Raw genomic sequence first — 22,663 nt, 5'->3', positions numbered from 1 at the left:
ATCAAATATCAACATCTGATAAGCTAGATTCAGTATTTTTTTGTTATTTTTGCTTACAAAAATGACCCAAATATCTTATCAGACTTGGGGATTATGCATAATTTCTATATGTTACATACCCCAATATCTAATACAAATGGTGTGATAGGGACAATGATTTTTATTTGGTCTTGTTTTTCCCACCTCTACCTTACTGTATGACCAATTGTTTTGGCTTTTTGGGCATAATTTAGTAGAACAGATAGTATAAAAGGGGGGAGAGAGAAGGGAGGACTGTCAGTGACATAAAATCTCTTGTGCAGGAGTTCATCTTTTCTCCAATTGCTTCACATTTTCAACATTTGTCCAGTATGTAACTTCCTGAGAATTTAAAACCACACAGGGTGCTTCATGTAGCCATCTGAGACAGTGACACGTGGCGTGACAGTCCTGAATGAGGGCTATAAATGAACATCCATCCATACTACATCTGTATCCTGTGCAGAGTCACAAGGGACAGGTCATCAGTCTGCCCACATAATGTATACTCCCTATAATGAGACAACCATTTAAACTCTAACTTAAATACACACCTACAGACAGTTGGGGGCCATTAATTTATCCACCTAATGCACATATCTGGACACAAAGACAACGGCACAGGCGGCTAGAACATGCAAACTCCACAGAAAGACACAATGGGCCCATGAAAGCTAAGGTTCAATGACCAGAGAATAGATCCACAGCTGTTTTATGTGACCATCACCACCTAATACACAAAAATACACACTAATTTGACACATATTTGACATTATGTGATTAAATGTAATAGGGACAGGAGGCGTTTTTTTTCGGAGGGACTGATCATATTTTTCGTTTTTCATGTGGACGGTTAAAAAGCGGACGGTCCCTGACATAAAGCGACGCAAATCCGCCTTTTGTTCTCGCCGTGGAGCTGACCACGGTGCTGAAATGGGTCCACTCAACTCGTGACACACTAGCATGGCTACAATGTTCCCTCACTGAGTGGGGAAAAAACACATTATTTCTATAAGTGTGCTGGAAATTGCAGGAGCCGTAATTAGGGACACACACACACAAACACACGCCCTCTGTGAAATCACGACAGCATGTAAACAATGAGCCCACATGACACACAGGAGGCTGCACACACCCGACGTGCGCACACGACACTTGAAAGGAGTCACGACCTGGTCCTGCTCGGCTTCACACACACATCATGGTGTTTATTTAGACACACACAGCTCAAAGCTCCGAGCACAGGCTGGACTGTTAATTCCTGTATTTCCCACAGCACAATATCTGCTCGGCTTGTCTCTAACGTTAAGACTGCCATCTGCCATCAGACACTAAATCCTATCTGCCTTCCGCCCTCCAGCCCCAGAATAAGCCCACAGAGCTGCAGCTCTTCATCTGACTTTAACCAAATATAGATGAATGTTAACTGCGCTGCTTCGATAACGTGATTTGTGTCACTTTGACAATGGATGTCGTTTTTATTTTATCTCAAAGTGAAACCAACAACGACATCTGGTGACGAGCTGCAGACACAGATGATGCTGCTGCTGCTGCTCATGTTGCTCTCAGTCTGTGACTTTGCAAAAGATTCTGTATCTGAACCTTAAATGGGGTTTTGTGCCTAAAATACTGGTGCGAGAAGTAGACAGATCCTTTATTTAAATAAAAGTTTGTTTGTTTTTTGGATTGTTGGCTTGACTAGTTAGTTTTTTCTGCTCTGAGTGCTTCTTGTTGAATTAAATCAAATTGTTAAATTGCATCTATCTGGATATAATGCAGTTCTATGTCTAAACACATAAAATAAAATAAAATGAAAGCAACGTAAAAAATTCTATAATACAAGTAAAAAAAATATGATTTGAGCTATAGACTAAAATGACTTTAGATTTTTCTAAGGAGCAAATGCATCATAATCTAAAAGGTGGTCATTTGTTTTGTATGAAAAATCTTAATTGGTAACAAGTATTCCTACGGCTGTTAAATACATGTAGTGAAGTTAAAACTACATTATTTCCATTGGAAGTGAAGTAGTTAGTTATATAGTAGCAGGAAATGGAAACATTAAAGTAGACAGTGTTGGGAAGATTATTTTTAAAATGTTATATGTTACAGATTAATAGTTACCCTGTTAAAATCTAATAAGTAATCTAACTAATCTAATTTTTTTCATTAAAATAATACTTATTACATTTGATTACTTTTCAAGCAAATGTTTTAATCTGGGCAATAAAGCTGAAAAAAGTCTTGAAACAGACAGAATGAATGTTATTTTCTACATATAAACTTCTTACTGAAAAGCATACTTCAGATATAACACCTTTCTACTCACTAATACTTTGATTAGTAACTGTAAACTAATAAAAAAATATCTTAGTAACAGTAAGAGACTACAATGCCATAGTTACTCCCCAGTAACAGTATGTGAGTAGTTATAATCTACCACTGGCTTTAAATGAATGACATTTCCTGGAGCCGTAAAACACTCCACAAACAGCCTGATCGAGGTCATGACATCAATGTGTCTCTAAACTTTAGTGATTTGGAATCTTTCAGAAATTTCTCACAGTATTTTTGGAGATACACATCTGTCTGACAGGACATAAAGCAGCTGATGCACAGGACCAGCTGTGAGATATTGTACTTAAATAAACACACAACACAACCTTGTTTTATTTTGGACAATTTTTTATTTCACAAAAATGTGCTTTTTTTTTTTACATATTAGAGGTGTATGAATGAGTGTGCATGAGTGATAGAATATAAAGTTTATAAAGTATATCATTCTGAATGTACTTACTCACAGTGGCCTCTCTGTCCATCCTCCCTGCTCCCCTGTGACTCCTCCTAAACACACAAACAGAGAAATAAACTATTAAAACATTTCATATTCTGCAGCCTTTGTATTGATGCTTGGGTTTCCTGCTGGTGGCACTCAGTTTCTGATGTATCAAACTGGAGGCTTACTCAGCTGCTGCTGTGCAGCCTTCACGTCAGATCATGAAGAGCCATCACTAGGAGAGACTGTGCAGGATTCAAAGAGGTGAGCCACCACAGCATCCACCCCCCTCCTCTTCCTCCTCCTCTTCTTCTTCTTCCATCAGGAACATGTGGAAAAGGTTCCCATCACATCAGACACATCAAAGTGAGGCTGTGGATCCCTGAGGATGACAACAGGAGGAGGGAGGGGATGAAACGGGAAATAGGTTAAAATTCATTTTTTTCTACCTCAGGATAAATTAATACACAAAAATATATAGTTATATCAGCCATCATGGCGCACTTTAGTACTTTGAGCGCAATCAACACTCTCTGTGACCAAAGAGTGTGTGTGGTGCTCCTCGTCTTACAGTGCGGACTAATGAAGTGAAAGTGATCCTGAAAAGATCTGCTGACATCTGGCGACGGCTGCCTCACCTGCGTATTATCAGTTACATTTATTATCTGCCTGATCACAGCTTCCTGCCTCGTAATAATGAACTCCGCACAATAACTGCGCACTATTTTAATACGTACTAAAACGTCGAAAACACTGAATCAACTTAAACTTCACTTTTCCGTTTTAATATTCCGTCTAACACCGGATTTTGCAAAGCTGCACGAGTGTTAATCAAAATCGAGCCTCATGTCCCTGAACAAAGGCTGTGATGATTAGAGAGCACGTCTTGATTAAAGCCAGTAACACTCGACTTAATTATTAGAGCCTTTTTAAAGCTGCAATGTGGATGTAAAATACAAATTTCTGCGTGTTGTTTAAAGACACGAATTCTTTTTACACGGTTTTACATTCACAAAATTCAGATCAATTAAAGTTTGGGAGTATAACTGGGTTAATGTGATGGTTTAATTAATTTATTGACTCTAAGAAGAAACATCTATTTTGATAAATGTCATAAAATATTTTTTTAAATCACACTGCAAGGCACTAAATTTTTTAAGTCCAAAAGTCTAATTAATAACATTTGATTTTCTGCAAATTAAATACTTGTTTTGTAACTGCCTAATCAATACCCCTGATTATCACTTTGTCTTGTCTGAAGCTGTGTGAACTCAGTTTGGCCTCAATTTAAAAGTCCCTCACATTCCCCCTCTTAGAGAGGCAGGAGTATTTGAGGAGCCAGCGAGACTTCTACTGTGCCATGATGGAAACAAACATCTGTCCTCCCACAGGGAAACAATGAACCCTCAACTGGAAATGTGTTCATCACACCACCAGTGCAGAAAAACAGAGACGTGGATGTGAGGAAGGATTTAGCTTTAATGCTCAATGTTGGAGAGGCAGTAAAACTGCATATAAATAGATCTGGTAGCTGATTTGTCATTTTTAAAAAGGTCAGACTAAGACTAACACAGGCAACGTGCTAACTACGTAATCAGTGGAGAATATGCTCGGAATAATGGACTCCACTGAGAATATCACAATGTAGAAATCTATTCTTGTTCCAGGCCAACTTTGAACCTATGCACAAATGTTAGATTGCACCACTAAAAGCAAACTAAAGAGAAAATACTAAGAGTGTAATAGTAACCTATACAGAGTTTAGGGTCAGTTCAGTTAACTGCTGTCTGAGACAGAAAATGAAAACTTTTAGGCTTTACTGTAAATTAACCAAATGGGGTGATATTAACAAACAACATCCACACAGGCTTAAATATGCAATGTCGGTGTGGACTTTCCTTCATTAGGTTTTCATCTTTGTGGATTTAGTTTAAAAACCTAATTAAAAATATAAATATAAAACACTGACAATTTAACTCAACCACATATATTTATTTCTATTATTTTTTATAGGCTTTTATAATGTGAAAACATTATTTTTTCTTTACAAAACTGCAGCATCTTAAAAAAAACAATGCATTTTATTTACTATTTAAATTGTACCTAAGTTAGAGGAGTTACGGCTATTTTTATTCTTTGAGTATTTACTTTTACCTCTCTGGAATAATGTTGTATTATGTTGTGACAGCAGCATATTTTAGACCTGAACTGACATCACACCCTTACCTAGGATTTTAATTCAATTTTGTGAGTATATCGAAAATACTTCACCCGCTAAATAACCATTTGTAAATCAATTAGTCATGCTGTGTTACCTTGGGTTTGTGAAGAATACTTTGTCTGTCTCACTGCTCCAGAGACAATGGCACACATATTGATGTATCAATTGATTAGGGGACAACATTTAACCCCAAGAAAATGACATCAAAAGATTTGTTTGCAAATTCTTACACAACTTGTGCAGTATAATCCAAGTCTCATTTATCCAGTTGTACACTCAGCACCTCCGAAACATGAATTTTCTTTAAAAAAAAAAAAAAACCTTAGTACTGGAGTGTGGCAAGAGAGCAAAGATAAGTTAGACTTTCAGACCAGTCTTACATAGTAATAATTTAGTGAAAATGCATGTGTTTGGGGAGGAACTGAGCATGCAACTGGCTAAATGAGACTCGGATTATAGTGCACGAGTTGTGTGAGAGTTTGTGAATAGATGTTTTGGTATAATTTTGCTGTTGATAAGCATGGTTGCCAATCAATCAATAAAGGTTTACTGTAGAGGCATGTGAGAAAAAAACAGTTTTCTTTACTAATTCATGGTAACATGGCATGACTGACTGACACACAAATGGTCATCTTGTGGGTGAAGTATTCCTTTAAATATTGCCCTCAGATAGCCAAGAATCATCCTACAAAATGCATTAACTCACTCAAGTGTCATGGCTAGATGATGACTAATAGTTAGGGCTGTGGAAAGGATCAGAGGAAATAAAACAACACAATTTTTCAAACTCAGATTTTATTAGTCAATACAAGTAAAACGAAACTGAAGCCGAGTATCTTCATCCCCTCCAAAAATGCACTTCTTCTGCGTCGGTGTTGAGAGGCAGGAAAAGAAATAACTTTCACACCTCTCTCTCTCCCCGTGAATAGACATGTGCCGCTCTCCTTCATGGAACTTAACGAGACGTAAAACTGTTGCCGGAGGGATCTTAGGTACTGGCGGAGAAAGCATCGCCTCACAAATATAGAACATTCGGAGTTGGAACAGTGACAAAATAATTTCCCTAAATATGCTAACGAGTACTGTAGAAGGAACATAAACTCTATAACATACACTCTGTTTTTCATAACCAAAGCGATTTAATTTAAATGGATGTTTTACCAAAAGCTACTGGGAAACTGCTGCTGTGAAGAGAAGCAGTAAAAACTGCTCGCTGACAAACTAAATAACAGCAGAAACATTGCACCAACTACATTCTTTTCTTACTCTCTCAGCAAAAATAACTTGTCGGACTCAAACTTCTGTTACTTACACTTGAGCGCATGCACACGCATACCATGCACACACTCTGACCTTTATCAAACTGACTGCCCAATTACATATTTAATGCAATGCTTCATACTTGAGCAAATAACACAAAAAAGTGAATTATATATATCCACCTCTTATTTTCTTTAATCTTCTGTCTTCACTCTTCAGCTCAGCAGCCCTCTCAGAGCTCCTGGTGTTGTCTCTTGTTCTCCTCCACATCCTTTATTCTTCGCCATTCACATTTTCTGCTGAATTAGTTCATCTTTACCCTCGTCTCCTGGTGCCCTCCTCAGTATCTGCACTTTCACCCACCCAGATTTTCACAGGTTTCTGCTGGCATGGTGTGGACCTTGACACTGAGTGACTAGCTGAACAGTCTTAAAGGCCCTGCCTCTGCCTTCATGACATCCACAGTGATATGCTACGTGTTCAGTTAGTACCTTGGGGGTGGAAAGGGTCTTTTTGGTGGGAACATTGGACCAGGACTCCCGCCTCCTCTTGGACCTGGACGTTTGCCTCTTAACCTTGGATCGGGGCCGCGGAAATGAGGAAATGGAGCACGTGGGGGCGGTCCTCTGAGGCGTGGGTGGTGTGCTGGGTGGGGAGGCCGATGGGGAGGCCGATGTGGAGGCCGATGTGGAGGCCGTACACCAGGATGACGGATTTCAAAATTAGATGGTGGTGGTGGTCTCCTTGGAGCGTAGTGCAGAGGAGGGGGGCTGTGCCGCTGGAAGTCGTGGCCGTAGTAAGCGTCTTCTGAGGGTGAGACAGGGGGAGTGAGGTGCCCCCGAACTCTGGGGAAGTGGTGCGGAGGGCTCCCTGGCCTGTGATATGGATCGTCTGGGTGGTGGTAAGGGTCGTCTTGAAAGAAATGGGCATCATGACGACGAGGCTCATCCTGATAATGCAGATCTTCTGGGTGAGGGTGAAAAACCTCTTGCTGAGGAGGGTGAGGTTGGTCACGATCATATGGCGGCTCATCAGAATGAAACATGGATTTGTGTTGATGGTCGTGGACCACCATCCCACTGATGACACTGTCGCCTCTGGCCCCCATCATCTCCCCTGCTCCTGCACTAGGCACTGGCTGCCGTACTGACTGCTGCTCTGGCGGCATCATCATTCCACTGTTCACGGGAGGAGGGGCATCAAAGACACGAGGAGGGGGAGGGAGCTTTGGGATAGGAGGAAGGTTACTTCTGAACATACCAGGGGCTGTGGTGGCACCCTGCTGGGAGGCCAACTCTTGAGGTTCCTGAAATGTCTCTGTTTGGTATGGAAAAAGTCCTGACGTCTTGTTTTCTCCAGCCCCTCCAGGCGCTGTCACATTGTAGCCTCTAGGTTGCTGAGAGCTGCCCTCCGGGTAAGTGTCACCGTACCAACCCCTTTCACTCACCCCCTGAAAGCCCTCCAGTGTCTGTGTGCTACTGGTGCTGCCTGGGGCTCTTTCTCCAGGCACTGGTCCTCCTGTTTGTGCAGATATCTGCTGATAGTGTGCAACAGGTGCAGTAATCTCATGCTCTGACATCTCATGTTTGCCATATGGGTACGGCTGGTAGACCTGCCCATTCTGAGGCACACCTGGCTGCAGGTGAGCTTGCTGTGGAGGATTGTTGCGGTTCTGCTGACTGCTGTTCAGGTATGCAATAGCAGCCGTTTCTACAGTTTCTTTAATCTGTGGCTCATTTATGTTGGATGTATATGGGATCACGACACGCTTGTCCATAATCTCATCTTGCGTTGGGGTGCCTCCGCCCTCGTCCCGCACTGGGGTCCCACCCTGGGTGTCTGTCCCTGTTACTGGGCTGAAGTTATCCCCTCCCGGCACTGGGTTTGTAGAAAGACCCAGGCCAAGTGCATTAAAAGCAGGGTTCCCCTGCAGGAAGCTGTGGATTTTAGACTCTAAACTCTTAGAGGACAAGGTTGGTTCTGACTCTGTTGTCAAATCCATATTTCTATGGAGAGCCTGAACCAGGGCAGAGGCTGGGTTGGAAGTCTGAGGGGGGGCTTGGGAGCTTGTGCTCTGCCTTGCAGTGGATCTGTGTGAAGAAGGCACATGTGCAACAGAGGGGAGAGACGGGCTCTGAGAGGGTACTGCTGATGCAGATGTGGATGAGGAAGAGGGAAGAATCTTGCCTGTACTGGAAGAGTCTGAGGAAACATTTGCAGCTGGGCTGCCCCGAAGAGAAGTGATGCCTAATGAAGAAAAGGAGAATACAGAAATGTATTTTGAGCAACCTTGAGGCTTTTGATGTATGATATAAAACTGACACTTTTTGTTTTCAAACTGAACAAACAGCTCTATCTTCTCACCCTCAAGGCTGCCTTGGCCCTGGACTTTGGAGAGAGCACCAAGGAGGTCTGCAGGACTCACATCCACCTTGGAGAGGAGGCTTACCAGTGAACTGGCACCCTGAGAGGCCACAGAGGCAAGTGTAGTCTTCAATGAGGAGCCAGCAGGAGCAGCTGCAGAGGGACTCTCCACTGGTGGTGCTGTGAGACACAGAGGGACACTCATTTTAATTTTATACCACCATAATTGGTCAGTGAGGTGACCAAGTGTGTTTTAGCAGCAAAAGAACTAAAAGTTTATCAGAAAAAATAGGACTATTACAGGAGTAATCACAGTTATAATTCAGAGTGGGTATTGTTTAAAAAATTATGATACCTGTACCAAGACTAGTGCCCTAAAAATCAATACCAATACCAATAGAATATTTCATTTGATATCCATAGGGTGAATGGATGTATGCCTGTAGCCATATCTCTGAATGTTTTGGTGGCATCTCGGTACACTGGACTGCCAACCCTGTCAAATACACTACACTTGACTTCACCACTCTACAGACTGTATGGTTTGGGGACAGTTGTGAGAGTGTGTGTTAGCTTGTGCTAACAGACAGATGTTGAACTGACCTTCTGGTGTGACGGGACGGTTGGGGATAAGAGCCCCGGCACAAAAAAGAATCAAATGCAGGTATTGTTTGACTGTAGACGTTTCAGTGCTACTTGGTGGTAGGTTATTTCAGTTGATTTCTTATCTGTATCGAGTGCCGGCCCTAGCTCTATTTATTATCGGGAATTTTTTTTTGTGGGATATCAGAGGTGAATTTGAATTCAGACTTGTTAAGGTATGTGTTGAAGAGATATTAGGGCAGGGGAAAGTTGTTCATAGCAGACGTAGACAGACACCATCCAATCATCTGTGATAACATTTTCTTTTTTCTTAGTATGTGACAGAACATATATATTCTGAATTTGTTGTTTAATTTTTTACATTTTCTAAAGAGCGGTTTTATTACAGTTTCATTATGATTTTTAAAAAGTACCAGCACTCACCTGTGTTCTTCATGACTGAGTTTACACTGTTGAGGATGGAGCCAATTTTACTCAGGTCAACGCCTTCCACTGCTGCTGCTGCTGCTGCTGCTGCTGTTGTTGTAGGTGCTGCTGCTGTTGTAGGTGCTGCTGCTGCTGCTGCAGGAGCCATGATGGGCTGCTCTGTTGCCACTACTGACTCCGTTTTTGAAGAGGACAGCCTTGGCTCGGTGAGGCATTCAACCTGCTCCTCAACTGAGGACAAAAAATACAGCAGTGAGACACTATTTAATACAACAAGACAACTACAGTTTTTTGTAATTAGGCGACACAATTAATTTTGTCATTGTTCTTCTCCAAGTGCACTTTATTTGAGACAGGAGAAGACACTACTAATAAATTAATGAAGGAGAGCATGCTGCCAAAAACACTGAAACAGTCTCTTCAGCTTTCCTTGAAGAACTAAATTGTGACACACAGGTCACCCATCTAAAAAATGAAGTCTGAATAAAAAAGGGTTTTGTGCAGCGGTTATTTTAACCAAGTTAAAATACAAACCTTCCTTATGTGCTGTAATGACAAATAATCCTATCCTGACTTTAAAATATTGTGTGTGATGGTGAAATAATGTAGGGCTGCCTAAACAATTATTTCATTATCAGTTAATCTGCTGATTGTATTCTCAATTCATCTGATTAATTGTTTTTCTCTAAAAAAAAAAAAAAGTCAGAAAATAATAAACGCCCAGTTAACAGTATGACTAGAGGATTAAAAGCTAAATAAAAGGGTAAATCATACACATGAAACAGTGTAACAATAAAAATGGCCAATCAACAAAAATCAGTACATGTACTTGCTGGTAAAAAGTAATATTCAACCCAACAGAGTTGAGTGTGGTAGTTCACACAGATCCTGTAAGGTAAGCTGCAGGTGTTGTACCTGAACATAAAAAACTGTAAAATGGCAACATATGGCTGTCTGTAGTTGTAAAAATGTGTCTAGTTTTAATTACATGGCCACAGAGAAAACTTATGTCAGTAAAATTGGCTATAACACAAATTAGCAGAAATACTTGAATCTTCTTTGTTGACATATGAAGGCTGTAGCCAGTTCTACACTGCTTGTTCAAGGTGGACATGTTGTGCCGTTATTGTGCCTTGCCGTTCTGTATAAAACGTATGAAATGGTTGGGACATCGTCATTACACCTTTATGTTATGCCATCCTTATTGTTTAGAAAGCAGTGTCTGGCGCATATGTTATATGTTGCTCTAGAGGTAGTCACTTTTGCGTTACACGTCACAACCGTCACCCTTCTTTTGCTTCTGGAGTGCAGGCATGCTGTCTAAAATCACACACTGGGGCAGCCTTAGGCCAGCATTGCTTGCTAGCAGAAAGCAATGTCGACATAATGAAGGGTCTTTGTTGCAACGGTGTTGCTGGTTCTCTGTGTAAAAAGGGCTTGTAATAGAAGATGTGTGTGATTGAGTGACCTCACTTATCTAATTTGGTGGAGCTTATCCTTTACCTGATTTTAACACATTGTCTGCACAACGCTGCCAGACAAATAAGCATTTAGAAAAAGAAATATTATATTTATAAATATTACGACAACATTATAAAAAGGATCCCTACAGAGATAGACTTTTTTGTCAAAGAGTAAGATCCTTTTTGTTAAAAGACTAAGATCCTTTTTCTTTAACCAGAAACAACCTCCAAATTGCAATCAACAAAGCCGCCAGACTCCATTAACGTAAACAGTAATTTTGTCATGGCAAAACATACTTATTTCAAATTGATAGAAACAAAAAACACCCAAAAACCATCTTGGTTGATCTCTTCACTGTTTCAGCAATCAACAAAATGTGGTTGGGATGAATTAAACAGTCAAGTCATCCACTTAGATGTGAAAATATGCTGTTTGTATACACGCTAAAATTAACGTTTATTTAAATGGTGTCTGGTGGCTTTGACAATCCACAATTTCAGGGCTGTTTCTGGTTAAAAAAAGGATCGTACTCTTTAACAAAAAAGTCTGACTCTGTAGAGATCCTTTCCATAATGTTGCCAGACTTTTATAATAATAACAATCTCAGCCAGTCAGTGGCAAAAACAAGTACTTTGAGTGGAAGCACATTGACAGTGCAAGCGTGCCCTAAGTGTTAACAGTGCTGCCCTCTCGCTCAGTGCTGGACCAATTTCAAAAATAGTTGGTCCCTTTTAGTCAATTCGACACAAAAACATGGGAAAATAGGCTCCAGGTTGAAAAATACCCAAGTTACCCTCATCAGTCCACTCCTTACCTATAATGCCACCACTGTCCATTTCTTCCTCAGAGAGCTCCATGTCTTCCACGTCACGATTATCATTCTGCCCGACAGACTCCACGTGTTTGGGGGATCCTCCCGGTGAGGACAGAGGGCTCGGGGCCGGTGGCTCTGCCTCGTCATCCATAGCAGAGCCATCAAGATCTGGATCAGGATTGGATAATTCCAGACCATGGAAAGGGGACTCTGATCCTGTGGGAGATGGTGCGTCTGCCGAGGGTGAGGGGATAGGGGACTCATCTAGGTCGGGCAAGGTGGCCTTCAGGCTGTCCAGTTTACGCTTCAGGTGGGTTACCCTGTTGGCGAACGTCTGGTAGGCCTTGAGAGGAGAGGTAATGGAGTGTCAGTAAATTAAACACAGGCAACCAACAGCTTTAATAGCCAGATTACAATTCAATTCACAAACCCGGAAATTATTAAATACCACTTTTTTCCCCCACACATCAGTTGTAGTACTGTTTTTGCATCGTCCTTGTACACATAAGCTTTTATGCATGACCATGTGTGCTTTCCATCTCATCTTAAATTTATGCTCACACTGCCATAAAACTGAAGGAATTATTTTGAACACACGGGTCAACACACATCATTTTCATTTTGTCCTTCACACATACACTGGTGCAAGGTGGTTTTCAAGCTGGCTGTTGATGAACATGTCTCCTCATCTGCTAGGCTGACGTGTGGTGTGCCCCAGGGTTCAATCCTTGGTCCTATTCTGTTCTCCCTGTACATGTTTATGTTTTTGTCTCCTCACCACCCTGAGTTGCTCCTTTGTGTCTCAGCTACAGTTGGTCCAAAACGCAGCTGATAGACTTCTGACTAGTACACAGCTTAGGTCACACATTACACCAGTGTTGGCCAATCTACACTGTTAACCCATAAAATGCAGAATTGATTTTAAAATGTATTTCTTTCTTATCACCTATAAAGCACTACACGGCCTGGCTCCAACAAACAAAGGTGAAATAATTCTACTTGAATCCATGTTCATAAATGACACAGATGTAGCATTGTGAACAAACTTATAGTTGCAGAAGTGTGAAGATGTGATCCTGTGTGACCATTACAACAAATCCCGGACAACAAATATACCACTACTCACATTAGCAACAATCTTGACCTCCTTGTACTGCATCTCGTAGAAGATATCTGCATTGCTGAGGGCCTGCATTAGAGGAGGCCCTGTTTTGATTTGTTTTTCATAGAACTTGACAAACTCCTGTAGTTGCGCACTTCCTTCCTCAAAGTCCTTGGAGAATTTCTTTCCTCCGGCCTTATCTGTAAGAATCAAGAATGTAAGGATGATTTTTGAAAGAAGAGAAAGAGAAAAAACACTGCTGATCTTAGAAGCAAGAGCCATCTGTGTGTTGCAGTAGGACAGATGGTACAACAGTAGAAGATGACTAGAGCGGGTACCTTTGAGTCTCTTGAGGGCATCAGAACTGCAGATGTCAATCCTCATAGCTGCCAGCTGTTTTTCTCTCAGGTCCACCTCCTCCAGAGATTTCTTGTACTTGGACAGATCGTCGATAAATGCCTGGGGCTAAAGCAAAGGGAGCAGTCAGCCACAATGTGAGACCAACATAATATTAGAGTAAAGGAGAAAAAGAGGAAAAACTACGAGCATAACTACTTTTATCTGGATACTTTGCCATTTTCAATCAGGTCTGTATCATTACAATGTGGGTATGCGTGAGTGAAATATAATAAACTTCCCTCCATCTTGACAGAGCCCGGATCTAATGCTCTAGGGCTGTTGCTTGAACTACAGATCATACTTCCACATTAGGACACACAGAGTGTGGATGCAGATCTAGAAAGAGCCGCCTTTCTCCTTAACTCAGACCAAACTCAAATCAAACTGTAAAACTAGGCACGGCTGATCAAATATAAACCAAGATTCTGTTACTGCATTGGTCATTATTTGCCAAAAATTTTATTCTTTCTCTCTTCTTCTATTTTAGTTCAAATCTGTGTCACAATGGACAAACTCACATTATGTCACCCACCAGCGTGAGTGTTAATTGGTCCAGTGCAGAGCAGTGCATTCTGGTAGTTCTAAAAATCTTTTTACCTTGTGAGCAAAAGCAAATGCCACAGCCTTTATTCTTTTCCTCTGTTATCTCTGATCATGTGGCACCAATGTCAAAAGTATTTGTGTCTTTCTACTGCATAAACAAGTTAGTTTTATGAAATTTAAGTTGTAAAATAACAGCGTTGCAGTTATGTTCTGCTTAAAACTTGAATTTCTTGCTTACCACAAACTCAGCAACAATTTTGGACTGTAGATCTGCTCTAGACTCAACTGGAGCTTTAAAAGAAACAAGAATGAACATTAGAAATCACATCAAACATACTTACAAAGATTTGCAACATTCAGCAGTATTTCCCCACCATTATCAGGGGGGCATCTTGCTCCACCTATTGGAATTATTGATTTAATTCATTTGTTTTTTATAATTAATATTAAGAAATAAACTGGACATTTAAGGTTGAAATAATTAGAGTTGGGCATCGCCACTGATCACACGGGGTTACATAAGAATAAATCTATAGTAAGTAACCAAAATCACAGTGGATGCAAAGTCTATGAATGACATGTTTTTCCAGAAGTTAAGATTTAAAATAAAATCAAAACCTTTCAATACTGGTGTCGAGACGAGGTATTAATATGTCAAGAGAAAGTGAGGGGAAAAAAAGGCGGAGACACTTACTTTTTTGCTCCACGGGTGTCTCAGGAGGGGACTCCTCTTTGACTAAGCTACTCCTCAGCTCAGTAATGAGTGTCCCTGAATACACACCCCTGTCCTCCCATATGGTCAGTATCCTCTCCACCGCTTTAATTACCTTGGTGTCACCTTCATTGCTGGGGGAAGGAGAAAGAATGACAGAATAAGAACGAGGGAGCGCAGGGATTAATGTTTTGTTGTTGTAATGACATTTGTGTTTTGTGTGTGAAGGATTTCTCTGAATGAATAAAACAAAAAACAAGGACAGAGGGAACAAAAAGGGAGAAATAAAAGCTAAAGTCAAAAGATGAGGTCAAAATGAAGGAGAGGAAGAACAGGGCAACATACACAAACATCACTGCATCTCATATACTGACATTACATCAGGACTGACTGATATCACAGACTAATAAGGACAGTTATTTTTGATAGAGCTGAGCCCTCGATAAAACCACATCTCATCAAACTACTTACTTGATCAGCAAGAAGGCCTCAGGGAGGATCTCGGCAAATGCTGTACGGTAAACTATGGCATTTTTCCTTTTACAGGTCTGAATGACATCGTTGGCAACGTAGAAAAGGTTGAGTCTGTGTGCTGCATCAGCTGTTAGAGGAAAAGAGAGACAATAATGTTAGTTTAGTAGGAGGGCAGAAGGGTTGAGTCTAGATGGGAACCCCAGATTCACGAAAAAGTCTCTTTAAGTACTTCTTGTACCTCAACCTAACCAGATCATAACCCCAGAGTTAGCACTAGGGATGGGAATTGAGAACCAGTTACAATTGAAAATTGGTTCCAAATTTTTCAATCCATCAAAATCGTTTACCTCTGAGCATATCAATTGCTTTCATTGATACCAGCATGTATTTCTGACAGTTGCTCAGTGCTAAACAATGATTTCAAACTGACGTCTACGCTGCTGGAAATGTGCAACAAGGAGTCATGGTGGAAAGAAAGAAATGGTCCACAGTGTGGCCTCTTTTTTATGAAGAGTGCTGCTTGTAATGTCTGTCTGTAGAATGATCATTTCAAGTAAGTGCAATTTGCTGAAACATCTTTCTATGCAACATGGACTTCAATTCCAGGGATGCCATGTATTAACACTCCACAGACTAGTGCAGCTGCATCACAATCAAGCAGCATGTCTGTTACCATGGGTAAATATAATATGGTATAATAATATTAGTGCCACACAGGCAAGCTTTGTGGATTTTTCCTACCCATTCATCCATTTTAGATAATAAAAGACTGTTGCATGTACGCCTTTTTTCTGTTTCTATGCAGAGAATAGAATCAGCCAGATAGGCTGAACAGCATTGGTATCAATAAAATCTTATAAATTCCCCTCCCTAGTTGGAATAGTATACAACAGCAAGACAAGAATATTCTAAAGCAGCTCACGAGAGTTTGACAAATCTAGGGTTACCATGTAGACACAAGTGGTCAGAGGTCTGCTGACAGAAAGTCTGAGATTAAATAATATCTTTTAGCACTTTTTAAATATTTGTACACACCAGTTGTGCTGCAAGGTATTGACTATTTTCATGATTAACTTACCAATATTTGACTAAAATGTTAAAATGACAAGCATTAATTACTTATGAACAGAACCCAAACAAACGTAGAGCAGCCAAACAAAAGAACAAATTCATTTTGTAATGGCATTAAATAAGAAATGCAAACAACTCTTAACATTTATTAAATTGTAAATCTAAAATGTTTGGCATTTTTACTTAATAAATAAAAATTACAATTAATAAATCACACTAATTAACTTAAAGATACAAGACACAACTATACATGGCAACGGCTATTCATGAATTATTAAAACTGTGACTGAATCATTCTCAATCAACAAACGTGCTTTGATAGAGATCCAAAGTGATCAGAAGGCCAAAAGAAAGCAAGTCATTTAAAAGAAAACACGCAGTCAAAGCTATAAGACTTTTAACCTACAAGAAGAAGACAATTCAACATAATATTATAACAGAGAGAGATCAAGAGAGGGAGTGAAATAACAGCCTATTTAGTTTCCACACACATGGGACTGAGTGCAATTTGAAATGTTTTGATAGCAGAGCAAACATGATACCAGAGTTCTGGTACAGACACCAAATCAATACTTCACTGACTGACCACATCTTTTCCAACAGAATCTTTTCTATAAATCAAACAGCTGCGTAATGCTATATCATAGCAACACTAACAGCTAATAAAAATGTTAAATAACTCCATTTATAGATTCAATTACGGTAATTTGTGTACTGCAAAGCAAGACATTAGAAAATTGATTATCTTGTTTAAAATTAATTCATTCATACATAGCATTTCAATATTAACTGTGAGGAAAGCATGAAACATCATATCTTCAAAAACATCTGATTTTAACTCACAGCCGACAAATTTACATGAAAAATTTCCACTGAATTGTTTAAATCCTCCAGGTGATATAAGAAAGACAAGGTTCTTATTCATACCACAAACTTCAGGAGTTTCAACACTTGGCATCCAAAACAGCACAAAGAGCTGTTTTAAACCATTAAAAAATCTATTCATGTGCTCACACTGTCCATCATTTGTATTCAAGTGTTCCCCACCAGCCACCATCACTTTCAAGTTATCGAAAGGCAAACTGACAGTTACATTAAACACAATTAACAACACACTACTTTAAACACAAACGGCAAGCTGAGAGAAAGACGGACAAACACGAGCCAATGCCGCCTCTCTTTTTAGAAATTATCGGAGAAAAACCAAAGTCTACCGGCCAACCATGACATGGAAGTCTATAATGAAACTCTGAAATTGTTTTGGACCATCAAAAACACAAAATAGCATGCTTAATGCAAGCAGACCACTCACACATTTATTTCATTTCAAACAAACAGCCGTTTCTATGACAGAAAGCACACAAATCTCCAATATTTAAAAACAAGGAGCTCTTCAGGTTAGCATAACGGCATCTGCATCAACATCTCTAAATAAAATTAAGTGTTAATTGTCTGTTAAGTGTATTTTGACTGCTACTGCAGGCAGCTACAGACAATTTATAAAAACAGATGGCTCCAGGAACCATGAGCTGACAGAAAAAATATTAAGACTGACCCAAATTCTGAAAATGGGACAGTCTGATCACATGTGATAAACTAGCAAGATGTCAAAAAAGTCAAGCCTCTGGAATAGTTTCAAAATTTGCAAAGATGACCCCCAAAAAGCTGTGAGCCAAATATGCCAACAGAAACTGGCCTATCACAACTGTAGAATGAGCTTGGTAAATTGCCTGAAAGCTCTAAGTGACAGCTAAGCCATCCTGCAAGGTGTTATTTTTTTTTTCAGCTGCCGTGGCTGATGCTACTGCGACCTGCGTGCTAACAAAGTGGCTAACTGTCACATTATTTTAGGTGCATTGTCTGAAAACAGATGTTTCAAAAAAGTCCGATTTGTCTGTCCATCAGTGTTAAGCCCAGAATGACGTCCTCAAATGTCTTGTTTTGTCCACAACACAAAGATATTTAATTTATTGTCATAGAGAAGTAAGGAAACCTGAAAATATCCACAGTTAAGAAGCTGAAGTCAGAGAATTTTGACTTTTTTTCCTTTAAAAAATTACTCAAACTGATCAATGAATCATCAGTTTAGTTGGCAATTGTTTCAATAGTTGACAACTAATCGATTAATCGTTGCAGCTCTAATGTGCTTTACATAAAAATTACATATAACAATAAACCAAGTGCAAGTACAGAATCAGTGCAGTGAACATACAAATACAAAGTATACAACAAGACACACAAGATAATTTCAGATAATTCGGGTATTAAATGGTATTTAAGAGGTCACAAAACCTCTTAAATACTATTAGTGATTGATTTTTTTTTTTTTTTTTATAATTAAGAAATATACTCAGTCAAATAAACAGCTATGTAACCAAGGCCAAGAAGAAGACAATGCCACAGAAGACAACGGCATACTGCAACCCTGGACTGAAAAGCCCAATCTGTTACTGCAAAAGACCAGTCCGGTCCGGTGACAAACTTAATGATCAGTCTTCACAACTGTCTTTTGCTCTTTGCTCACATTAAGAAGCAAACGAAGCTCAAGTTACACACAGCCAAACCAATGAAACAGAAATAGAAACACAGATGATGATTGCTTCATGTGAGTCTTGTACAAGGTACAAAGCTGGGAAAAGCTGTAAGTGCTATGCCAAGTGTCTACTGACCCCCCTCCCACTGTGGAAAGTGATCAGAAAATTCATCATCATGCTTCAGTCTTTGTATTTGAGTGGGTTATCATGTCTGTTCACTGGGTTTTCTTCACATTTGCAACATCTATCATTTCCTTTGCTACTGTCCTGTAAATCAAGCAAAACATCAGTTGCAAGTTATTTTCATTATCAGTGGTTGAATTTTTAAACTCCATGATTAATTACTCTATGAAATATCAAAAAATTATTAGAAATGCCTAACAAGTTACCAGAGAGCAAACTGAAGATGACTGTATCTTTACTCGCTCAGCAAATGTTTTGTTTTTGGGATAAATCATACAAATGAGGTCATGGTTTAGCTGTTTCAACTGTGAATTCATACAAAGCAGTTTATTAACACTGTTTGCAAAGATGCGATTACTCTATCTACAGCCATCCTCGAGAGTCGTCTCAGAACGATACAACACTGGAGAACAAATGGCTGAATTAAACAGTTTATTGCCCTAGGAAAATTATTGCTGTTGGGCCCCTGTTGTTTCCATCAAGTACAGGACACACATCCCACAAAAGATGGAAGCTTTGACCCACAAACCAACATATACTGATATACCAAGTGGCCCCTGTTTATCAGTGTGTTTCAAGTTATTTGCTGAGACATTACTTTATTCAGAAAAATGCACCACGGCAGCACAATATGAACTAAAATAATAAAGGTGCTAAATTAGATTTGGACACAGGGCCCCTCTACAAGATAATGCCACAAGATAGGTCCCAGTTGACACTGTACTTTAGTGATGCAAATAAAGTACAAATTTGCATCACGCTGCCATAAAGCAACTGATACTTGGGACTCCAGGATTCTTTTCCGGGTTGGTACTCCAATTCTGAATAGCACATACAACTGCAGTAAACAACACAAATCAAACATCCCCCTTAACAAAAGACTTGTAGCCTCATCTTAAATTGTCTCACCTGTCAACAAATTAGGCAGCACTTGCTTAAGAAAAATAGTCCAACTTGAAAGCAACAGACAATAGTGCCACTATTAGCGATGCTTTGCCACTATCAAGACGGTATTTTGTTCTTGCTGGTTAATTTAAATAACATTTAAAATCACCTTTATTGTCTAAGTATGTGCACACATACAGGAATCTGACTCTCGTCCAGTCAATGACCTTAAGAAATGCCACAGCAGCTACAAACAAGGACAACAAAGCTACACAAAATAGAAGTGAAGAAAAGACAGGATTATGGATACAAGTAGGGGAAGAAATATGTGAACATATATATATATATATATATATATATACATATATATAAAAGCACAAATGACTAACAATAAGATTAAAATAAGGATAAAAGATCTACATAGAAGTAGTGTTGTGTAAGCTGTAATCCAAAGTGCAAAGAAATAAAATCTGAATGGTAGACCTGCAACGATTGATCAATAAACCAATTATTCAACAGACAGAAATTAATCTGCAACTTTTTTAACCATCAATGAATAATTTGTCATTTTACAAACACAAATCAAACAATGTGATATCTCCGGGTTCTCAAATGGGAGGATTTGCTGCTTTCTTCGGCCTCACATTACAGTTAATTTATTATTCAAGGGGTTTTGAAATGTTGGTTGGACAAAACAAGACATTTGCTGAAGTCACCTAAGACTCTAACAGGGTTTTCCCGTTGTTTTCTAATGTTTTGTAGACCAAACGATTAATGGAGAAAATACTTTACAGATTAATTGGTAACACAAACATCATCGTCAGGTGCATCGGTGCTGAATGGGTGATTACAGTATGTAACGTTACAGTATGTGCATGTGTACATGTCTGCAAACTACCCATAGCCTGTAGGATTTATATTGACAGTGAAAGACTATGTATTTATTAAAAACATGAAACATTAAGTTAAAACCCGTGAAATTATAACCTATAAATGGGTGCAGTGGATGTTTTGGTGTTACACTACAGGTGTATTGACAGTGTGCGACTGATGAACTGTCCATCAGGGTGATGGACTGTGGAAACAAACTGTTATTGTGTCTAATGTTAGTTGTGTTGGCCTACAGGGCTCTGTAGCGCCTACCAGAGGAGAGAATAATGTATTATTTAACAATATTATCTACCAGTAACTTTAGACACTGGGAGGACTGCAAATGATGTGCCAAACGAGATAAGACATCTAACAGCTGAGGGAGCCACTGTCAGTTGAGCGGTTAGCAAGGTAACAGCTACTCACATTTCTTCAAACTCTTCATCCAGTGTCGCACTATCAGGCTGTGGTACTTCTTGTTGTCGATGCACCATGTTGACAGTCCTTGAATTGAATCCATCGTGTTGGTAACACCCTGAAACTTCCTCTCTAGAGTCGACTCCAGAGAGCCGCCAGAAGCGGCTCCTGCTCCCGCTGCCATGTCCGGAGCAGCCCGCACTAGCCTCGGCTGGCACTTAGCTTAGCATGCTAGCTTAACGTAGCACAGACGCCAATGCATTCGGCAGCCTCTTAGCTGCCATTGAAATGTTACAAAGCTAAAATGTTCGGTATGACGTTACTGTTTAGAATAACCGTCTGTGTCTAGAAATTTCCCACCGTGGGCTTTTATACCACACTTTATAGTCTGTATAAGCTAATATTTAAAGCTAAAATTTAGCGCCTCTCGTCATCCTAGAGGTCTGTTTACTCGTTGCTCGTGGAGGAATGAAGGACACTTCCGCAAAGACGACATGAATATGGCGCCACCTAGTGCCGCGGAAGCTAATATCTGCTAGCGCCACCTGCTGTGTGTTATTGAGCATGTTTCATGATTTTAATCTGTGACACTCTTTAAATTCCACTCATAAAGAAAATTAGTCCAATAAAAAACTATATAAATCAATTTAAAAAAACATGTTTGCTGTCATTATAAAAGACCTGTTTATGAGTAGAAGCTAAATCTGGATCACTCATTGAGCACTGTTAGGTCTGCAAACCTATATGTACCAGTCTACCAAGGTAAAAGCACAGATGTGTTATTATAAGTATCAAAAGTAAACCTTTTTTATTGAATTTCCCCTTGGGGATGAATAAAGTTATTCTTATTCTATTATTATTCTTATTCTCCTCATGCAGGACTGTCCCTTTAAAAGTATCATACATCATAGTATATAGACTACTTTTAGTTTACTAATACTGATGCATGAATGTGGAGCCAATTTAAAATATTAAAATTATATTGGGAAGTTTAATTTGTAGTAATGCATCAGCATTTGTATGATCATTTTTTTTGTATGTAAATTAATTATTTGCAAATTATCTATAGCTGTCAAATAAATGTAATGGAGCCGAGGCACAAAGTAGCGTAAAATGGGCATGCTCTTTTTCAAAACTCTACTGGCAAGGTAATTATAAATTAATTATAGATTTTTAGTGTTTAATCATGATAAATCAATGAACTGAAAGTGATTAATTAAATCTGCATTTAACTCATGCATAATAAAACACCAATCATGCATTATCCAAAAATAAAAATAAAAAATTACAAGTCAAACTCCTGCCAACAAATATTAGCTGGCAAAGCTCTGACTGCTGCTCTGTGGGTCAGATGGGTCACATCTTAAGATTAATTGAAATGAAAACCTTTAAATGTTAAAGCAGGAGAAATGTAATTAATCAGACCGACTTCAGACAAGCACGGACTAGTGTTTTTTTCACTCCAGGAATCAATCAACATGCTGTATTTTGATGAACCACATCATTAATTTAATATATAAAAATATG

The 22,663-nt window shown here is 39.4% G+C and overlaps 2 protein-coding genes across 4 annotated transcripts in view; both read right to left on the bottom strand.

The window, feature by feature from the left end:
* celf3a (cugbp, Elav-like family member 3a) overlaps positions 1 to 7,404 on the bottom strand; it is a 49,152-nt gene extending 41,748 nt beyond the window's left edge. For all 3 annotated transcript variants that reach the window (XR_013493572.1, XM_078175647.1, XM_078175648.1), the window contains exons 1-3: positions 6,458 to 7,404; positions 2,983 to 3,176; positions 2,816 to 2,862 (exon numbers count right to left, since the gene is read on the bottom strand). Coding sequence is in view for 2 of the 3 variants with exons in the window: in XM_078175647.1 (XP_078031773.1) it covers positions 2,816 to 2,837 (22 nt within the window). In the remaining variant the exon portion in view is untranslated. The remainder of the gene's footprint in view (positions 1 to 2,815; positions 2,863 to 2,982; positions 3,177 to 6,457) is intronic.
* rprd2a (regulation of nuclear pre-mRNA domain containing 2a) lies at positions 5,794 to 21,468 on the bottom strand. Its single transcript, XM_033637578.2, has 10 exons — positions 21,146 to 21,468; positions 15,174 to 15,303; positions 14,685 to 14,836; positions 14,229 to 14,281; positions 13,387 to 13,513; positions 13,073 to 13,248; positions 11,947 to 12,289; positions 9,666 to 9,899; positions 8,640 to 8,819; positions 5,794 to 8,522 (listed from the first exon to the last, which is right to left on the bottom strand). The coding sequence occupies exons 1-10, from the start codon at positions 21,318 to 21,320 to the stop codon at positions 6,760 to 6,762; spliced, it is 3,333 nt and encodes a 1,110-aa protein (XP_033493469.2). The 5' UTR covers positions 21,321 to 21,468; the 3' UTR covers positions 5,794 to 6,759.
* Positions 21,469 to 22,663: the final 1,195 nt, after the last annotated feature.

Source organism: Epinephelus lanceolatus, chromosome 16, assembly GCF_041903045.1.
Source record: "Epinephelus lanceolatus isolate andai-2023 chromosome 16, ASM4190304v1, whole genome shotgun sequence".
NCBI lineage: Eukaryota > Metazoa > Chordata > Actinopteri > Perciformes > Serranidae > Epinephelus > Epinephelus lanceolatus.
This window is presented reverse-complemented; position numbering and strand designations above follow the sequence as displayed.

Bases quoted from the DNA above. Each gene is read 5' to 3' on its own strand.
- rprd2a (XM_033637578.2), bottom strand. From the start codon at position 21,320: ATGGCAGCGGGAGCAGGAGCCGCTTCTGGCGGCTCTCTGGAGTCGACT. The intron at 14,282-14,684 runs GTAAGTGTCTCC...TTTCTTTTAAAG, and splicing joins GACACCCGTGGAGCAAAAAA to CTCCAGTTGAGTCTAGAGCA. The intron at 13,514-14,228 runs GTAAGCAAGAAA...CCTTTGCTTTAG, and splicing joins AAATTGTTGCTGAGTTTGTG to CCCCAGGCATTTATCGACGA.